The sequence below is a fragment of the Mustela nivalis genome (genome assembly GCF_964662115.1).
Source record: "Mustela nivalis genome assembly, chromosome: 1".
In the NCBI taxonomy this organism is placed as follows: Eukaryota; Metazoa; Chordata; class Mammalia; order Carnivora; family Mustelidae; genus Mustela; species Mustela nivalis.
In genome coordinates this window covers 106,912,127-106,933,833 of record NC_139020.1, presented here as the reverse complement: position 1 = coordinate 106,933,833, position 21,707 = coordinate 106,912,127, and the positions used below count along the sequence as shown (strand labels likewise).

The following is a 21,707-nucleotide window of genomic DNA, read 5'->3' as shown; positions in this document are numbered from 1 at the left end:
TCTCTAGGCTGCGTGACATTTTAACAATATTTTTTCTTCCAACCCATGATCATGGAATGTTTTTCCATTTCTTTGTGCCTTCCTCAATTTTTTTCATGAATGCTCTATAGTTTTCTGAGTACAGATTCTTTCCCTCTTTGGCTAGGTTTATTCCTAGGTATCTTGTGTTTTTAGGTGCAATTGTAAATGGGATTGACTCCTTAATTTCTCTTTCTTCTGTCTCACTGTTAGTGGATAGGAATGCAACTGATTTCTGTGCACTGATTTTGTCTTCCAAAATATCTTAATTGTACTGCACTCACCCTTCTTCTGATGATACTGAGATGATAAAATGCCTATGTGATGAGATGAAGTGAGGGGAGTGACATAAGCACTGTGATGTAGCATTAGGCTATTACTGACCTTTGGAAAACATGTCAGAAGGGGGAACATCTTGCTTCTGGACCAAGGCTGATTATGGGTAACTGAAACCATGGAAAAGAAAATGGTGGATAAGGGGGAGCCACTGGAGTCAAAAAATGCTAGCATAATTTTCCAGCATGGACTTAGGCTGTATAAGGCTCTGGTGCCACTTTCTTTCATCTATGCATTCATCTATTCATTTCATTCATCATCTATTATATACCAGGCTATAGGCTAGATCCTTTATATACATCATCTCTAATGCTCATGTGAGTCCTATAGTTAAATTATAATATCCTCTAGACATACAAGGAAACTGGGCCTCAGAGAAACTATTATCCAATATTTCACAACCAGTAAGTAGAAGAATGCGGATTTGGACCCAAATACATCTAACTTCAGGGGCTGTGTCTAAAGCAGTGCAGTGTGAGATAAGCAGAATGGAAGCACATTCAGGGAGCTGTGGAATCTGGAAGTGCAAAGGTTACTTATCACATAGGAAGACTTAAGCTGGATGGTGGAGGATAAATAAGGCAAGCAGATGAAGAATGGGTAAGGCATGTGCAAGGGGACCAAGGCAGGACAGGCATGGCATACTTTCAGAATGACATGCCAAGGCAGAGCTGGCACTGAGATGAAGCTGGACAGGCAGATCAACGCTAGATCAAAAAGGGCTCACCTGCCATCCTGGGAGTAGATGCTTAATCCTGCAGGCACAGTGAAGCAGCAGGGTCACATGTGTGCTTCAGAAAATAAACTTCAGCAGAAAAGTGCTGAGTGATGTAAAGTGGGGGACAAGGAAGATTACTTAGGATACACTAGCAGTAGGCCAGTTAAGAACATTTAAATTCATAGACTGGAGAGAAAAAAGTGGATTTCCAAAACATAGGAAACAGAATACATAGGACTTAGGGAAGAAGTTTATGGGCCAGGTTTGGCGTATTTGAGTTCAAGGTCATTGGGTCTTGCGGGAGGAGCAATCTATAAGATGCCCGATGTGGTACATGTTGGCCATGAGTGTTCTGACTAGCCTTGGACATCTGAATCATTATTGCGCCACTTTGGGTGTGTTCCGTTAAGTTTTATTGAGTTTTCCTTGCGCCTTGCTTATGCGATTCTTTTTTTTAAAGATTTTATTTATTTATTTATTTGACAGAGAGAAATCACAAGTAGGCAGAGAGGCAGGCAGAGAGAGAGAGAGGAGGAGGAAGCAGGCTCCCTGCTGAGCAGAGAGCCCGATGCGGGACTCGATCCCAGGACCCTGAGATCATGACCTGAGCCAAAGGCAGCGGCTTAACCCACTGAGCCACCCAGGCGCCCACTTATGCAATTCTTTTAACAGTCCATTATCTCTGATGCCTAAAGCTGGAAATAAATTGTAGGTTTCTGATCCTTTTATAAGAATACTTACCAAGGGGGGGGGGGACTTGTTTTGCTTATTCTTTCTTAGTTCAAAATTTTGCATACCTTGACTGATTTTGTTACATCTGTTTAAGGAATGCAAGATCTCATCATTGAGTATAAGTCTCATCCCAGCATTACCATGTCATTATTATTTATTTTTTATAAAACTGAACCAAGTGTTTGTGATTCTTAAATGAAGCCCAAGTTGAAGAAAGGATATCGACTTTTACCTAATTATGAAATTTACATTCTTTACAGTAAAATAATATGTGTCAGAGTCCCAAATAGGGGATTATCTAGGAGACTTGAATACTTATTAAATCTTCAGAAGAACACCGTTGGAAGAAACTGTAGAATTCATGGGGTCATCATCTACCTGTAGAATAAACTGGATAAGCAAGGCTCCAGGTGGAGAAAAGTAAGAACAGCAGGCCAGTGGCAGAGATACGCCAACAGCTTGGTCTCCTAGCTGCTTAGTTAAGGGGTGAGGACCTATGTCCATGAATGTAAGCAGATCCATTCATGTCTTTCAGGTGGCTCCTTCTCTGGCATGCTCTGTGCTTCTCCTTCTTGAAAGCTTCAGCCCATACCGTGGAGCTTAACAATATGTTTGGCCAGATTCAGTCACCTGGCTATCCAGACTCCTATCCAAGTGATTCAGAGGTGACTTGGAATATCACTGTCCCAGAGGGATTTCGGATCAAGCTTTACTTCATGCACTTCAACTTGGAATCCTCCTACCTTTGTGAATATGACTATGTAAAGGTGAGACCCTTGATGTTCCCTAACTGAGCCAGGTTCTCTACTGGAGAATCTGCTGGGGGTTAGAGAAGCCTAGATGAATTAGATACTGTGCTTACCCTCCCAGGGTAGCAGTCCAGTGAGGAAGATGCACAAAGTTACAATCTGATGAATGAAGGTTGGGGTATGCTAGGTGCAGGCTGAGTGGTAGACCTAGAAAGGACCAGAAGAGAAATTGTGGCTGGCAATGTATAACTCAGACAAACACAACCTCCCCCTTTTTCTTTCTGTTCCCAATGTCCTTAATGTTTCCACTAAAGAAAAGGGCAGAGACCCCAGAGTAAGCATAACTAGACTGAAGCACAGCCATAATTATATCCAAATCAGACACATTAGAAAGCATTGCCACTTCTGTAAGTAATGATCAAGTGCTGGGGAAGGGCTGGGTATGCAGCAGTGCACAGTAGCAGGTGAAATCAGAAGGTTGGATTGGGGTGAGATTCTGAAGGGTCTTGAATGTGATGCTAAGGAGTTTGGATTTTCTCTGCAAAGGGTGTGGGCAAGGTTGGGGGGGCACCATCAGAGGTAGATGTAAAAACCATGTGAAAAAGGAGCAGGAAATGATTAGAACATTGAAGCAATATACCCTGGAATTTAGAGAGAACCCACAAACAATGCCATGGATGGGAAGCTGTCTTTGAAAGGGGGCTGAGAGAGGTTGGAGTGCTTCTGAGAGATCAAGTTTACTATGGCTGTGTCTGGCTCAAAAAGGTGTGGAGGCCTAAAAACCTACTTTCTAATCTCTCTGTGGCTTTCTGGAAAAGTTCTCATTAAACCACTCTCGAGTAGATTTTATATATATTTTAGCGTTAATGTGGTCTCTGTTCTCCATAGTCAGTAATTCAACAAGAGTTAACCTTTTATTAACCAGAATGTTTGATCAACAGCAAAGTAGTGACTTTACAATGTACTTTTATACTTGTAATCTCATTCACTCTTTAAAACAACCCTGTAAGACAGGTACTACTACTGTCATCCTTCATAGACAAAGGAACAAACCCAAGAAAGTGAAGCTATAGCTAGCAAGTGGTGGGTCAATTTCCAAGCTCATGTCTTCTGACTTGCAATCCCATGCTTTTCTGGCTACACCAAACTGCTCTCAAGTTGCCCTCCACTGAGCCCCAGGGTACTGCAGGGGCTTATAAGTCTATTGTTGGGAGGAGGGGGACAGTAAGTGGGACTATGAACCCCCATCCTGCTTAAACTCATTTTAAGTGTTGGGTATTGCTTATTTTATATATTGGGTCTGCATCGAAAATCTCATTTACAACAAGGTTCCTGTGACTAAAAACTTTCCCAAATTGGTGCTCTATGACAGTTTCTTAGCTTCAGCACTATTGATATTTTGAGCCAGGTAATTCCTTGCTGAGGAAAGTTGTTTTGAGAATTATAGGATTTTTAGCAATATCCTTGCCTTCCCCTCACTAGATACCGATATCACTCTCCCTCCAGTTGTGACAACCAAATATGTCTCTAGAAGTTGCCCATGTCCTCAGAGGGACAGAATCTCCTAATCTGAGAACCACTGCTCAGTGGGATGCTGCCCTCTGTGAATGTCCTGGTCTGGGGACTGTGAGAATTTAAAGATACAAAAGATCTGGTCCCTTAAAGAGAGATGAACCTAGAAAAGTAGCCATTGTGTAAGATGGAAAAGAGTAAGGACACCAAGAGACTTAAAGATACAGAATGAGGAGAAGGGAGCTGGTTGCTTAGGAGATGCTGTGGGTGGCCATCTAGACTAACTAAGAGTTCTCAGAAATTCATTAAAAATGGAGCTGACTTCTCAGAGTCACAAGGTTCCCACAAGTAGGATTCACTGAGACTCTAGGTGTCGATCATCATAAAGTGAAATTTCTGACAACATTATAGTTATGTCTTCCAGAATATAATCCAGCCTCAGCCAGAGGCAGACTCCAAGAAAAGATGCATTATGGGTAGGGGCCATTAGGTTAACAGACTCCTCCAGCCCATTCCCCCAACTAATGCTGGTCATAAAACTGGGCCATTCTCAAATATTTGGATTAGAAAGTGGACTTAACCAGAAGGAAAATGACCAAACTTGGCTTAATAGGACAGTAAGTTCCAAGATTTAAACAATGCTAGATGTGAACTTTCTAACTGCTTTCTTCTCTATTTTCTAACATGTCAACCATTGAGGATTTTTTCAGTGAAAACATTTGCTTTTACAAGTAGCTGAGGCCTTAAGACTATGGACATTACAGATTTTTTTTTTTTTTTCTGAGCTGTAACAGTAATTTACTTTCATTATCTGCCCTCCCTTCATCCACCTGAGGAATTGACTTTCAATTCATATACACTTAGCAGTCATTTCTCACACAAGTTCTCCTCTTGTTCAGCTGCCCAGCTTGACCTTGTTAAGACTCCCTTGTAGAGACAATAAACACACAACAGAGGATTTAACTCACTCCTTTGTCCCTAACAAACTGAACTTCCTGCAAGGCAGATTAAGTTGCCGACATCAGCTGCATTTTATAATGGAAAAACAACAACAACAACAAACAACAAGATACTCTTCAAGGGCCATGATAGAATATGAAGACCTCTTCTGACACTGAATTAAGGACCCTGGCAAACATTCTATGCAAAACTTGACCTTTGGGGCTGGAGGATATTTTGGGAAACTGATTGATGGGTTTCATCAGGAACAGTGAGATACCTTCCTGAAAGTCCAGGCAGATGGAGGTAGGTCCCCTGGAGGGGTAGCATGGTCCTGGATTCTTGCCCAGCATTCAGGAAATGCCTGGGCTAGTAACCGATCTGCCACTAACTCCGGAATGAAAAAATCTTAGAGTACTCTTTCCACTGCAAATAAGATTGTGACCCCTGGGCATAGCAAAGAAGCAGTCTGTTCCCTGAAGGGCCCTACAGTTCTTGCATCTAAGCTTTCAGACCTTCTCCCAATTCCTTTAGGAAAAGGGATTAACGTATTGGGCAGGGAGGGCAAGGTGTATCTTTCTGCTTGTGCTGACTCCCTTCCAGAATGCCATCCCAGCATCGGCATCTGCCTCCCTGCAGAGGTTCCAGTGGCCATGGGGCCTGAGCAGGACTGCTTGCTCGGGACACAGCCCCTTGGCTGGCTGACCATGGGTGCTAAGGTAGAGACGGACCCTGTGCTCCTATATCCACAAGCACCCGGCGGAGCTCCTCTCCCAGAGTCGCAAGCTCACAGAATGCCACGGTGCGGTGACTCTCTGAAGACTCACCTAATCCATAGCTATTGTGAGCATAGTTTTCCAAACATTTTCTCCCAGTTTTCTTCAAACAAATCCTCTCCTAGGCCCGATATAAGAAACAGGAGAGCAGCTAGCAGGTCGAAGGTGGTTCTGAGGCTCATTCTTCTCACTGGTCCTCCTCCTTCACCCTGAAAGTCCTACCTTAGAGAATTTACATCCTGAGTATTGCTTTAGTCCCCTCTGTGCAGAAGCAGAGCCTGGAGCTCAGAATTCCGTCACAAGACTAGTACTCTGGCCTCAGAACTCCTGATCCCTGAAGCCTTCCACATGCAGTTGAAAGCCGTTCCCTTTTTCTACTGGCCCCTCCCTCTTCTCCCCAGAATATGTACCTCTCCTGGCTGTGACTGAGAGCAGGAAAAAAGCAGCCACATGCCATGTTATTCCCGGAGTAGCCGACATCCGTCTCCAAAATTCCGTTTTCTCATCTGTTCCATGAGGGGGTGACATGAGATGATCCCTTAAGTCCCTTAAATTCCTGGACTCTAATTCTCCTCCTCCTGCCAGAACTGCCCAGATGACCCCACCAAACCCTCATTAGCCTAGTGAGGATAATGCCAGAAACCGGTAATAATATGTTACAGCCTCCACTTCTCTGAGTTCTGTGGCCCATAAGCATTCCAGTAAGAGCCTACCGACTGCTGGGGTTGCCTTAGTGACATGTCATTCAAAGAGACTTGTAAACACACCATACCACCACTGTCCTTTCCCAAGCAACTTTAAATATCACTGATTTCCATCTGATGGGATAGTAATTCCTATTTTGAGGCTTTCCCACTCTGTAGCTAAGCTCCCCTGGCAGGCCAAGGAGTAGATCCAGCTCACAGGGACCCTTTCTGGCCCATCAAGGTGACAATGATGGAACAGCTGACTCAGTCCTACGGTAGCTTGAGGAAGAGCAGGACCCCGGAGCTGCGGTCCAGATGCTGTCATTTTATGAAAATTCCTCTCTGGCCTGATTTCCCACAATCTTCAGTCTTCAAGGCGTGTGCACATCTGCACGACAGCATCTGCTTCCTGGGAATGTGGCTGCAATGTGTGGATTCCTGCATGCATGGATGAGGCATACAAGTCACAGTCGGTGACCGCTGCAGGCGAGGAGCAGAGCACGGGCGCTGGCTGGGGAGTCAGAAGGGCTGGCTTCTTGCGGTCATTCTCCACTAATGAGCTTTGGGTGGGTGAATATCTCTGGAGATGACTCTGCTTCCTCCTTTCTCAAATACAGGAAGTTGAAACCACCAGTCTCCAAAGACACCTTAGCCCTGATATTCTGTGCATCTAAGACCTCAGAAATCACCATCACAACCGAAGCCTAGGGAAGGATATTTCATTGACCAAGGTCACACTGGGACCAGAATTTATATCTCAAGACTTGCAGTCTTTTCTTCTTTACAAAAAAAAAATATATATATATTAAAGGACAGTGAAGACCCATCATGTGGGGGCTTAGGTTTTTAACATAATGTAAATGTAAATAAGTATAATATAAGGCAAACATTGCCTATAGTCAAACTTAGACAACCTCTTCCATATAATAGAGCACTCTCTTTTGGTACACCCGGAAGGGCTTTTTTCCCTAGGAATATAACATTATTTCCTTTGGTTGGGCATCAGATGAGGTGGTGACTCGTGACTAGAAAGGGGCCCCGGAGCAACAGTCACAGAAAGACCTACTGAGGAGGCAGAACTACCGAGGGAATCCCATAGCCACACACACCCTCTCGTCAAGTTCACTTCACAACGTCTGCTCAATGGATAAAGAGATAATAAGAACCTGAATTTGGCTTTTATTCTCTCTTCTTCTCACTGAGCACACACAGCTCCACTGGCATCTGTTAGCTGCTCATGTGAAGTCACACCACTTTCTCCTGTCAAGCCTCTGTCCTTGACTTACTCAACATTTCCTCCATTCTTCCCAATGTTCGCGCCTTTGTTCCAATTCTTAGCGCTCTCGCCTAGTCTATTGCAATCATCTCCTAAATGTCTACCAGCTGTCCGTCCGTCCCCATCCAGTCCACCCTCTAGAGGCATGTGTCCAGAGAGATATTCTTAAGGCATTTCTCTGATTGCGACACTCTCAAATCCTTCAGTGGCTCCCTGCTGTCTGTGGAATGAAGCCCAAGAATCCCAGTGAGAACCTACTAGAAGCTGGACACTGCACTAAAGACAGGGCCCACGAACATGAGTGAGATAGTACCTGCCCTCAAGAAATTTGCGATTTCATAGTGTGTCACGAGATAAATATCTAATTAATAAATTAAAGCTGTGTAAAGTAACACATAGGGTGGGGAGTTAGTCATTCCTGTGTTCAGGAAAGGCTTTGGATGTTTGAGATAAATCTGGAAGGGTAAATAGGAGTTCACAGTGCAACTCCCTAAGCTTCTCTAACTCCCTAAGTATTGGCTTTGTCATTAGTACAAAAAAAAAAAGGAAGAAGAAGCTCATAATGAAATCGTATTTTCCTCACAGGTAGTGAGGATTTATTTGATTTTTTAAAAGATTTTATGTATTTATCTATTTATTTGACACAGAAAGAGAGAGCACAAGCAGGGGAAGCGGCAGGCAGAGGGAGAAGCAGACTTCCCGCTGAGCAGGGGAACCCAACTTGGGGTTCAATCCCAGAACCCAGGGATCACGATCTGAGCCGAAGGCAAACGCTTAACTAACTGAGCCCCCCAGGTGCCCCTGTGGGAGGATTTAAATGAAATGCTGGCTGTACGTGGAATTCCTACTGCAAGAGGCAAGCTTGCCCAATGGTTCCCAGATCAAGCTTTAGAGCTAGTCAGACCTGGGGTAGGTCCTGCCTCTACCTCTTATTATAAAATGAGGATAATAATAATAATCCCTACCCCGTGGACTAACGAGACAAATGTTTTCATGACATATGTCTAGCACATATGTAATTCCCTCAGCAATACTGTTGGAGTGGTAGGGATGGCAGTGGTGTGAGTGAGAAAATGGTTGCTTGCTGTCACCGGGTGCTCAGTGAACACCGTCTTTTTCATCTGCTCTGAGTGTACCACTAACTGGCCCTCTATGACCTTGCTTGTGTCACTCACTGTTTTCAGGCAATTTATGGAAAAATACTTTGAAAGGACCAATCAGATGCAAGAGGTTATTTCCCCTGTGTGTTTACCTTGTAGTAACACACATTAATAACATTTATAATTTATTGCCACACTTGATTCTCGTAGAATAGGAGGAGTGGGGATGATTACATTTAATTTACAGCAAAAGAAACAGCACAGGGGCGGCCCCGGTGGCTCAGTCAGTTAAGCAACTGACTCTCCACCTCAGCTCAGGTCTTGATCTCAAGTTGGTTAAGTTCAAGTCCTGCATAAGGCATGGCGCTTATTGAAAAGAAAAGAAAAGAAAAGAAAAGAAAAGTAAAGAAAAGAAAAGAAAAGAAAAGAAAAGAAAAGAAAAGAAAAGAAAAGAAAAGAAAGGAAAGAAAAGAGAAGCAGCGTAGAGAACCTGAGTGGATTTGTCTAGTCTCCACAGTTCTCAGGCCCTGGTCTGCTTACTCCCAAGTCATAATTTTATTTCTCCACTTGGTCCTTCTCTGTTAGAACAGGTTTGTCCTGGAAGAGATCTTGGTCTGTTTCCTGGCTATGTATTATTCCTAAGGCAACACTGCCTATCAGGGTAATTTAGTAGAATTTATAAAACAGAAGGTCCTTGAGGGTCCTTATGTTGTCTACATTTTGTTAAAGAACTTTCTCTTTTATCCTCACTTTGAGAGGAAATATATTTTACAAAAATAACAAGAAATGGAGAGTGCACTGTGAGAGTTGAGAGTGTTTGATTTATCTGTTGGTGGCACTCAAGGCCTAACAGTAATCTCCAGCTCATTCTACCAGCCCGTTGGCCCTGGGAGCTCAGCGTAGGGAGCACAGTCTTGCAGCAGAGCAGGAAAAGGCCCATGTCTCCGGGCGTGGAGCATAAGGAAGGCACTCAGGTCTAGAAATCGTTTGCTATTTCTGCTTAGATGCTGGACAAATGAGCTCCCCGCTCTGGGCCTCAGTTTCCCCAAATGTCCAGGGAGGAAAGTAGACTTGCTGGCCTCTCCAAGCCCTTTCCAGTTCTGCTGGCCTATAACTCCCCACCCAGTGCTCCCTTCCCCGGGCCTCATTGGGTCAGTCTGTTTCCTGCTCTGTTATTGAGAGATAAGTCCATCCCAGGGCCCTGCTCCAAGATTGACTCCGCTGACCCCCAGGCTCCTAACTTCTGTGCAGTGTTCTGTGTTTACTCAGAACATGTCCTCGACCTTCAGGCTGTGGCTGACCCCAGCGACTGCAGCAGCTCTGCTAATTCTCTGGGGGTAGACAGGCGGCCTTTGCCCCTGAAGGGAACGAGAAAAGAAGAGAGGTTTCTCATGAATTTGGGATGTAGTCCCTAGGGGGATTCTTCCCCTCCTGAGATAGCAGGTTCTGATTCTAGGCTCATGGAAATCAAGAAGTGGAAATGAGCTTCAGAAAAGTGTGACCAAAGTTCATTTTAGGCAGGAAGTGCAAACAGCACAGACTCTGGGTGATGGTAAACAGAAGGAAGGTCCCAGCGCTGGGGTAGAACACACGGGTGAGCTCAGATGAGTGTGAAGTGGGAGTTTGTTTTTATGTTTGTTTCTTTGGCTGGTTGGTTGGTTGTTTTTTGTTTTTGTGTTTGTTTGTTTTTTGATAGAGGCAGCTTGTTTGGCTGACCACTGGGGTCACCAGCCCCGGGGTCCCAGTGCACCTGGTGTGCAAATCTTCATGCTTAAGTGGACACAGGCTGCTCTCTGATAGACCTCGGTAAAAACCAGAGCTTGAATTTCCTTTGGTGCGCTCATAAGGGAAAAGGTAGAGAATGGGAGGTATTGGTTTATTCATTTATTCAGCATTTATTGGATGCCTACTATTTACTGGAGCTTAGAGTATAGCAGTAATTAAAACATACAGAAATTCCTTCTTACATGCTTCTGTTGCACTGGGGAAAACATAATAAACACAAACACAATCCACAGCGAACGTAAACAGTGAGAAGTAAGGTGATAGTCAAAGAAATTCAAAAGAGCAGAGTAAAGAGGGACTGTGTGCGGAGGGGTGAAGGCTGTGATTTAGATATGTTGGTTAGGGTAGTCCTCATTGACAGGGTGACATTTGAGCAAAGACTTGAAGAAGTTGAGGAAGTTAGCCACGTGGCTTTCTGGGGAAAACCAGAACAGCCAGTGCAAAGGCCCCGAGGTGGGCAAGTGACTGGTGTGTGTGTAGAGCAGCAAGGACGGCAGTGTGACTGGAGCAGGGGGGTACAAGAAAGAGAAGTGCAGACAGAGAAGTGCAGATAGGGAGCAGGAAAGGAGGACCAGATCACCACTGGGGGTGGGAGATAAGACCCCTGCTCAGTCCCCATGGGCAATGAATGACAGACTTTACAAGCTCTTTCCATGCCATGTTCCATGACCTCTTGACTCTCAGAGGACAGTATTATATCCTGTCCCCCACAGAGGCCCAGAGATGATGGTGGGCTTACAAATGACTAACAATTGGCTCTGGCCTGGGGAGGAGATAGGGTGCATAGTAACGCACCCCTCACCATTCAGACATGCTAGACGGTCATTACCTCGAGCCAGAGATAATAGCCAAATGCTAAAAATAGGAGGGGATGAGTTTTGTGTAATTTGTCTTTAGTGCAATTTAATGAATTGCAACTTTACGAACCCCAATTTCGAATGATGGCTGTGTCTAACAGCAGAAGTTGACAGTTTGTGCTTATACACTGGGACTAGCCAGCGTCGGCATACTACTGCCTGCAGAGGTCCAAGTGACAAGTGACCCATGAGCTATGAGGGCCAGAGCGGGAACCAGACACCAGGTCATCTGGTCCTTATTCCGGCGCTCTGTGAGGGTTTCCACGTGAAGATCTGAGGATGTTCATTTGGGCTGGGGCCGGACAGGGTCTTTGGTGGCGGTGGCGGCAGGGGAACACGCCAGCTCGCACATTCTTGGGAACTCTGCCTGGCAACACTGGCCTGGGGCAGGTCCCCTCACTGCCCTCAGCTCTTACTCAATCACTGCTTTCACCCGTCCCGACTGTGACATACCTTGAGCCAGGCTGCCTCGGCTGCCTCGGCTGCCTCGGCTGCCGAAGAACACAGCACGGCTGTGTTTTCCTGTCTTTGGACTGTTCTCCAGCGCTCAACAGTCTGAGGCCCAGCCTCCAAGTCCCCGAGGGGATTTGCATGTGAATGAGCTTGGCTCTGAAGTCCCAGAAGGCATGGGGTGGGGAGTCTTTCACAAGCCAGGGAGAGTGAATCCTTCCTGGCCCTCCTGCCCAGCCCGTTCCCAGACTCTCCCGCCCACCCCCTCTCAGTCCCGCTCCCCTGGGATGGTGGGCACTGCCAATTTCCCACCTGCGGGACGCCCGCTTCCCAGGCTCTCAGAGACCCCTCCCTGTCAGCCCTCTTTTTCTCCCCTTGCTCCTGCTGCCTGGAGACCATCCCCTTTTCTGTCCAGACCCCTCCCTGCAAAAGGGCAGTCCTTCCCGGGAGCAGTGGGAGTCTTGGACTCCAAGGACCTGCCGGCCCCATGGCTCAGGCCCCACACTGTCAATGGTGTCCAGCATTTGCATGGACACAATACCTTCTTAGGGCCTCATCCCAGCTCTGTTAGGAGCTTTTTACTCTGATTAACACGTAAATAAGAACACTATACTGGGACTATCAAACACCTGGGCCCTGAGCTGGTTCTGCCATTAACCGTGCCTTGTGACTTTGAGCCAATCACTTCCCTTCACTGAGTCTCACTTTGCCCATCTAGGACAGAAAAGAGATAAACTTGTTAGCCTTTCATATCCTTTCTATCTCTGAACTTCTATGGTTCTTTGATTGAAGTTTCTGGGCCAAGGCTAGAAGTCAGACCATCAGGATTTTGTCTCAGGTCTGTCATTCCTAGGCTGTGTTTCCTTGGGGACTCACGTCACCTCTCTGGGCCCAGAATCACAATGTCTGCCTGAAATGCATTCATTGCAAGACTGCCATCAGAAGCAAATGTAATGAAGAAGGTGAACATACCTGTCTGCTGGAAAGTTCCACACAGGGGAGGGAGATGACTCCTACTAGGATTACTGTTATTAATAGTAGCCTTACAGCAACATGACTTGGCCCAAATCGAAGCATCAACCTCCAGCCCCTCTCACATGAGGTCATCTTGAGTCTTAGACCCACCATCTGTGCTATTTTTACTTCTGTGGCTTTCAAGAGCTTCTGGAATGCAGTACACAACATGCATGTGCACACACACATCTCCTTTTTCCCCTAGTCCCAGGCTCTCATTTGGAATCCAGTAACTTTAATTTGCTTCTTCTCCTAATCTTTAACTGAAATCTGGGTAAGTCAGTAACCTAGCAAGATTGGGCTATGGAGCCCTGGGCCAGTCCCTGGAGATGACAGACTTAGCAGGAGGGTGACCCCCAGAGCACATAGCACTCCCTTGTGAGTTATAAGTCCTGGGCCCAAGGCTGTGAATGAATCACTGACCTAAATTCCCACATCTAGAGCAATCTTTTGAAATACAAGGAAGTGAGGAGATTCCTGGACTTATATTCTCTTGTGGGATAGAAGCTTTTAGAGATCCCTCCCATTCCTCTGTGAAATCAGCATCAGGTGTCCCCCACCTCCCAGGGTTGCCAGGAAGCTCCTCAGAGAGCCAAAGACAAAGGCCACCTCCCAAATGCAGTGGCCAGACCATGAGAGCTCTCGAGTTCCCTTTCCACCATCAGCCTGGACTCTCGGGTCCTCATAGGACAGGAAGTCTGTGCTGATGACTTCAGTGAGATTAGGAATGAAGGAGTGGAACCCAGAAACCAGAGAGGATCCAGGGACAGTTCCAGTCTCTCATTCTTCTTCACATTGGGGAGTTATCCTTGCCCACCTAGCAGGGGGTCAGCTTGATGACCAGATCTCAGCCCTCCTGCTCTTCTCACTGAGGTTCTGAGTGCTGTCTAGATCCCAGGGGCCCTTCTAAGTTTCACAAGTATTAGCTCATGTCGTGTTCACAACAGCCCTGTGATATTAACACTATTGCTGTCCCTGTGTCACAGATGAGAAAACCTACACGCAGAGTGTATCCATGTCCTAGAGCTGCCATCACATAGTACCACAAATGAGGTGCCTTATAACAGGAATTATTCAGTCACAATGCTGGAGGCTGGTCTCATTTCAAAGTGTCAGCAGGGCTGTGCCCTGAGGCTCGGAAGGCTCTAGGGAAGAACCCTTCCTTGCCCCTTCTAGCTTTCTGGTGGTTGTTTACAATTTTTAGCACTCCCCAGTGTGTAAGCATGTCTTCAATCTCTGCCTCTCCCTACACTTGGCTTTGCATGTGTCCCTATGAACAAATGTCCCTCTCATAAGGACACGAGTCACTGGATTAGGGTCCCCCTAATGGTCCAGCCAGCATGATGTCATCTTACCTTGATTACATCTGCAAGGACCTATTTCCAGATAAGATGGAGTCAACTGCAAGGGTTAAGACTGGGCTATATCCGGGCGCCTGGGTGGCTCAGTGGGTTAAGCCGCTGCCTTCGGCTCAGGTCGTGATATCGGGGTCCTGGGATCGAGTCCCGCATCGGGCTCTCTGCTCGGCAGGGAGCCTGCTTCTCTCTCTCTCTCTGCCTGCCTCTCCATCTACTTGTGATTTCTCTCTGTCAAATAAATAAATAAATAATCTTAAAAAAAAAAAAAAAGACTGGGCTATATCCTTCAGAGAGGGGGAACACAATTCAACCTACAACACAGAGCGTTTCAGTGATTTTCCCAGCATCTAACTATTGGTGAAGATTCATGGGTGACTGATAATACAATGAAGTCTCTCATGATCCAGTCTCATTAAGGGATTTTCAGTAAACAGAAAACTTTAAAAATTCAAAGCAATTCATAATTCAACTCACTCTCTTGAGAAACCAAAACAAAGCAGAGATGTTCTTACCACAAAGTCTTAAATGCCCAATCCCTCCCACCTCCATCTCTCTCCCTCTCTCCCTCTTTCTCCTTCCTCTTCTTTCTTACAAACTCTTCCTGAAGTCCACACTAAGGGACTCTTCTATCTTTCTTCACCCATTCATTTTCACCCCACCCACTGACCCCCTCCTTGGACTTCATGATCACAAAGACCATTTCCTTACAGGAGGCCCTCTTTTCCATGCATTGCTGTATGTGAACGTTAGTTATTCTGAATTTCTTGATTGTTTTATCAGAATTTCATTTTTCATCATATAATTTTGTGGAAATAGAGCAGAGATCGTCATGTCTTTTTTAGCTCTGTTGGGACCCAGGGGCTAGAAGAAAAGGTTAGGTAGTGACAGAGTGAAGAGGAGTCCCCATACCAGAGACTCTGGTGGACATGAGAGACAAAGGGCCCGCAAACCAGCGCTGAGCTTCCAAGCTGGTTAGTTGTCCCTCCTGTGTGCCCCCTGTTTGTTGACCTAAACTAATCATTGACAGAAGCTAGAAGAAAGTAGTTGTGGGTCCATGTGTCTTTTTAAAATACTTTTAAAATATAAAAACAGAGCAAAAAGAAAGATCTGTAGTTCAACTAGCCATTCAACTGTTAGTTCAAACTGTTAGTTCAACTGACAGTTTGCTCTAATTCCTTCTTTTTATTTTCAAAGCATACGTTCTACATAGTTGTGATTTCACCATGTATACAGCTTTTTTTTCCTTTTTTGCTTAATATAACCTTCTAATAAAGCCTCCAGATCTTTGTAAATTCTCCATTAATGTGATAAATAATGGCTGCCTAATATTTACTAAATCAAGGCGAATTTAATTGTTCCCCCTCCCCAGAATGGAATATTTACATTGTTTCTGGATTTCTATCATTATACATGACTGCTCTACATATCTTTATTCACAAAAATTTTTTCCTCACTTGGAATGTCTTCCCTTAAGTTATTTTTCTAGATAGGGGGCCAAGAGAGAATTTTCCAAGTCAAGGATAATTCAAACGGCCTGATCCATCTTAGAAGTTAGTGAGGGTCTCATCTTTGCAATCAATCGTAAAAAGGTTGCATGGTTTTTTGATAAGGGTGTGGTAGAAAAAAAGTTAGACTAAGTAACTCTCAAGGCCTGAAGAACCCACGAGATTGAAATTCTCCAAGTGTGCGTTCAGAATCTCAATCTCAATCTCAAATCTTCCCTTTGTTGCAAATTATTTCCTCACCCCATAGCATATCTATTGCTGTGTGACAAACCACTCTAGAACTCGGTAGGGGAAACAACATCCATTTTATTTGCTCAAGTCCTCTGGTCAGAAGTTTGGGCTAGGCTTAGCAGGATGGTCCTTTGGCTGGATTTGCCAGAGGCCATTCCAGTAGAGGCTTGACTGAAGCTGGAAGGTTCAAGATGGCCTCACTCACCTATCTGGCGGTTGGTGGTAGCTGTCAGCTGGTTGGTCTAGAGACCTCAATTGGGATGATTCATCTCTGCTCTATGTGACCTTTGCTTCTCCAGTAGGCCTGGCAGAGCTTCCTCACATGGAGGCCCCAGGGCAATATTCCACAATGGGAAAGGGCTACAAGGCCCCCTGATGCCTGAAAGGCTACAGGGCCCCTTGGAAGCAGCACTCCATCTCCACATACCACATGCCTTTTGTCAAAGCAAGTCACAAGGCTTGCACACGTAAGACCTACTTCTTCCTGAAGTACCTTGTCATATACAGCTAAAAACACATACTGACACTTTCAACATTGCCTAGAGATCTCCTAAGCAGAGCCACAAGCTTAGTGTGTAGGATTTTTCTACCTTCTATGTTGCCACGGGCAAGTTGTGTCAAACATTTCACCACTACATGATTCAGGTCGCCTTTGCAAGCTTCCTGTAGCAGTTTGTCCCTGCTTTTTCAGTCTCTACTTGCTGCCAATCCAAAACCCAAGCCACGGGTCTTAATTGTTTGTTACTATAGTACTTCTGATTCCAGTAACTGTACCAGCCAGAGTTCCGTGAGGAAAAGCAGAGCATCTGTGAGCAATGTGAGGTAATCGCTATTTTGGGTATCAGAAATCACGTGACTAGAGGAGGCGCTGTGGCAGTGAAGGGTGGGGCTGGTCGTTGGAGGACCATAGTCACTAATCAGCTCCTGAAGCCCTGGCATGGTGGAGATATTGGCATCTGCTGGGGAATGAGAGAATTCAAGACCATCTAAGGAGCCAAAGTGGGCCTGTGAAGGGGGTTCAGCAGGGAAGTTTTTGTGAGCAGTTGTTGGCTTCGAGCAGCTCCTACCTCACTAGGTCCACGTACAAGTATCTGTCGATAGGTCTAGGTCATTGCTGGTCATCAGAGCAGTAGTTTCCAGCAGTGATGGATACAGAGTGGAGGAGAGTGAGGACAAGCTGGAACCTATCGGGCACATCTACATCTGTCCATCTCTGTGTAGGATCACAAAACAACCTTCAGACAGTAAGGACTGTTGTGTCCTAACTCATACAAGTGTCTCCTTTGGCCAACTCTACTCCAGAACTATATAGGAAAGGAGATTCTGGGGAGTAGTTTCCAGATTAACTAAATTGACAGCAGGACAATCCAGGACACTCCATGACTATCTGACTACATTAATTCTGAGAAGTTCTTCAAAGGCCCAGAGAAAATGTCAGAGAAGCTCCAGGATATAGCCTGGGGATACTGACAAGCAAAGCCTTGAGGTTTCTGGGTCTGTACTACAGCCTTTGTTTGCTTGCCTCAAGCCTTCAAGGAGAAGGAGGCTATTGGTTAGGGAATTAGGATGCTGCAGTTATTGGCCTGAAGTCACTACTCAGTAGATAATGACCTAGCCTGATTCATTTAAATCATGTGGCTTTCAAGACTTCCCATTATAAAATGAGAACAGGGGCACCTGGGTGGCTCAGTAGGTTAAGCGTCTGCTTTCAGCTCAGTTCATGGTCCCAGGGTCCTGGGATGGAGCCCCACATTGGGCTTCCTGCTCAGTGGGGAGATTGCTTCTCCCTCTACCCCTCCCTCCATTTGTACACTCTCTGGCTCTCTCTCTCTCTCTGTCAAATAAATAAAATCTTTCAAAAAATAAAATACAAAGGTAAAATAAAATGAGAACCATCATTCCTGAGCTACCTTTTCCATGCATTGCTCCAGGGACTGGTAGATAGCTGTCAGTGTATCTGTTCAACTCTGAAGAAATGACTTTACAGACATGTGGAGAACAGCTGCAGCTGTCCTCCCACAGAAATTGGGCCAACGTGTCTGCTGTCCTGCCTTAGTTTTGCCAAGGTTTGTGCGGCTTATACAGGTGAAAATTCATAGAAAACAAGACTCTGGCTTCTTCTCCTTAGATCTCTCTTCCCAGCTCCCTGTCCTCAACAGAACCCCTTTCCTATGGCAGGTGGGAGTGGGAAGGAAGGGACAGTTGAGACCCTGACTACCTCTGGGATTTCATTATTCCCTCAGCATGAGAGCTACTGCCTGCCCTCCACCTACTATTTCCATCTCCTTGAGTCCTATTCATCTTTCAGGCCTCAGCTCAAAGAACATTCTCTTCTTCCTAAATTTTTTATGATGCCCTTCAGCTCAATGTCATTTTTTTTTCCTTCTTTGACCCCCTGGGGCTTCCTATCATCTTTCACTGCAATAACTATGACCCGACAATTCCCTAACACATACCCACTTGAGCATTTATATTATTCTCCTACTAAATTCCACTTTCCTCAAGGCAGGGGACTTGCTCTTTAAGCTCATGCAACAAATAAATAATTTTTGGCATCCTCCACTCTATAGTCCAGACAGAATTTGGTATATAAATACTTTTTGAATTGAGTTGAAAGAACACAAATTGAGGACATGCATCCATGTGTTGGCACCCTAAATGACAATAGCCTGAAAGGAGATGGTTGCCATAATAAGAAATAGAAAAATGAAGAGTCTGTGATCCCCAGCCAGATGGTTCTCTATGATGAATTCCATGTCTTCATTTGATAAGGTACTTCTCTCCATCATGTTAATATGATGACCCTAGAAATGGGACAGTCCAAACAGAAGCAATGGTTCAATCTTCTGCTTGTAATTGAGGTAAATGATTTCTGTAGAATTTTATAATTCATAACAGGGGGCTACACATATTAACCAAGGTCAGTGTCCCCACCCCCACCCCCGTCTGGGTTATGGTAGGAGCTGTCACTGAGCCACATCCTCTCTGGGAGACAGTCCATCCACCCAAGATAAAGTTTGAAGAGGCCCTTGAGCCAGAAAAGTTGTCTTGGCAAAGTGCCTATGTCTTTTGTCATGTACTCTCTGGGTTGGTGGGTTCCTTTCTTCAGGGTCAGAAGAGTTCCAACAGCAAAACTGATATCAGGAAATGCTTGTGGTTATCTCTCTACTCCTGAGCAAGTCACTGGCCCTCTTTGGACCTCAGTTTCCTCTGGAGGGTGGTTGAAATAACTTTTAAAGGTCCCTCTTTTTCAGCTCTGATATTCTAAGACTCTATTCTGAGCTGCAGGCTGAATTCCTAAGCTTCCAGAGCCTTCTCTTCCCTGCTCCTAAAGGTAGGGATGGCTCAGATTTTCCATAGGCCTCAGCTGGAACATGCTTACCTGTTCTCTGAAATATTGTGGCTCTGCATATGATGAGTGTTTATCTGCCATCATGGAAATGTCCTTTATCCTGCAAGTTACAAGAGAGTTTATTATCACAGATCTTCATTAGGTCTCCCCTGATCCATGTTATCTCTGGTTGGTACTACAGAGAGTAGCTACATGGAAAGTGTCCTATCTACAGAAACTTTGGGGATATAAAATTACAGAAAGGAAGCTGTCGAGTCTGGAAGTGTTAATGCTCAAGGCATCACTATTCATTAAGTAGCTGACTTGGTATAACATGGTTCTAGATCACGAAGAAGTTCAAATTCATCGAGTTCTTCAAAAGAAAGCAATCAGTGTGTCAAAACTCCTGCTCACCATTTTCTAGTTGGCCCATTGAATGTATGGGCATGATGACTTGTTAGAATACCAGTACATCAGATTGGAAGAGGACATATAGATCAGCTAGTTCAAACCCCTGCTCTACCAGGTGGATAGTTGAGAACTAGAGAACAGGCGGTCATGGAACAGTTTATGGTAGTCAGGAACACGCCCAGGCCTCCAACTGCCAGGTCTATCTACCTTATACTACTCCAAAATAGAAGTCACCAAGACAGTGGTCTCCCCTTCATGCCTATTTTAAGTCTTCACTCTAAACCTACTTAGTCTTATTTTTATTAAGTTCTAATAAGAGCAGCTTAACTAATTTCTATTTTACAACACATTTCAGTTAACAGACTGATTAAAAAAATAAAAAGACACAAAATAAAACACTACATAAGGGAGACATAAGAACTGCAAAGGCATTATAGTCGGGGGTTGTTCCATGCAGGGCGGGTAACATGACACAACACAATATCCCCAAGGTGGTTGACATTCATAATAATGTCCCTGGATCACCAAAAAGAGTTAGCATGTTTCACCTAAGAAATCAGGGATTTGTATAAAGCACTTTGAAAGGGAGGCCTGGGTGGCTCAGTTGGCTAAGCACCTGCCTTCAACTCAGGTCATGATCCCAGGGTCCTGGTATCAAGTCCCACATCTGGCACTTGTGCGGTGGAGAGTCTGCTTCTCCCTCTCCCTCTGCTGCTTCCCCCCTCTCGTGTTCTCTCCTCTCTTGCTCACTCTTTCTCTCAAATAAATAAATATTTTTTGAAAAAATAAAGCACTTTAAAAAGCATGACATCAAATAATAACAATAAATTAATTATAGTCAGGTAAAACTTCAGCTATCTGGAAAACTCAGATAACCAAAATAATAAACCAGCCATGGTGGTCGAAGAAGTGACTGTGTGCAGATAGGTACAGTCTACAGTAATAAGGCTGGTGTGAGTTTGGTCAGTATCTGCAGAGAAGAGAAATAAACAGCAAAGCCATGATCTCATCTTCTGTTTACACTTCAGTTCCCAAAGTTAGTGATTAATTGTCCTTGTGCTTTGTTGCCAAGGCAAATTGTTTTTCTTTAAAACTCCTACTTATCTTAAATAAATAAATCATTAGTTTCAAAACAGAAGTGTCAAATGTCAAGATACTTCTGACATACTAAGCTAATGAACAAAACAATGAATGCATTAGAAGCTACTAGAGATAGGCAGAGCCTTTGAGAACTTTCCTTTAATGACTTTGAAAGGCAGCAGAATCATTCTAGCTAAGAGATTTTCTCATGCATCTTGGCTAAGATGTTAATCTAGAGGTTGCAAACACAAACACAACCTCTAAAGAAGCCAGTTAGTGTAAACGATACAGTGGTAGGTAGACCAAGTATGCATAGTCAAATACGGATACCAACCAGCTACCATATTGTGCTTCCCAAACCAAACTCACACAACATCAGCTTATGCAACCAGTTCAGGATCTGTACTTGGGTCCCCGAATTTACACAGGGCCTCCGGCTCGTCCAAAGTAGGGAACTCTTTCAGCAAATAGGTCTTTTTTGCCTCTGAGTCTTAACACAAACAACCATTTCAGAGAAGATTCCAGTCATTCCTGAATTATGAAGACCACCTATTAAATATAGTTCTATTTACACAATTTCCCTTTTCAGACATTTTCATGTCTTTCCTTTACTCACAGAAGCAAGAGTCACACAGTGTTATTATGGTGTTCAAGCTCGGTCTTTTTTTTTTTTTTTTTTAATTTGTTTATCTGAGAGAGAGCATAAGCAGCTCAGTCATAATCTCATTTCAACCTACCCTGCAATGTACTTCTCCTCCTATAATCCCTACAGACTCCCTGGCTTCTCATTGTCCTCAGAACACCCCTCAAATTTTAGTTCTTGACAACAAACGTTTGTTGGGT

The 21,707-nt window shown here is 44.7% G+C and overlaps 1 protein-coding gene and 1 long non-coding RNA gene across 5 annotated transcripts in view; one reads left to right on the top strand and one right to left on the bottom strand.

Annotated features, from left to right (window-relative positions):
• The window catches only part of LOC309846064, a 495,527-nt gene that overhangs the window by 241,497 nt on the left and 232,323 nt on the right, over window positions 1–21,707 (bottom strand). The gene's annotated exons all lie outside the window — the stretch shown is intronic.
• The window catches only part of MASP1 (MBL associated serine protease 1), a gene marked incomplete at its 5' end in the record, with an annotated part of 63,605 nt that overhangs the window by 6,123 nt on the left and 35,775 nt on the right, over window positions 1–21,707 (top strand). For 3 of the 4 annotated variants that reach the window (XM_082694077.1, XM_082694076.1, XM_082694078.1), the window contains one exon: window positions 2,340–2,571. In XM_082694077.1, coding sequence (XP_082550203.1) covers window positions 2,340–2,571 — 232 coding nt within the window. Of the gene's footprint in view, window positions 1–2,328; window positions 2,572–21,707 lie in introns of those variants that run through there. The other variant, XM_082694075.1, reaches the window with a different exon arrangement.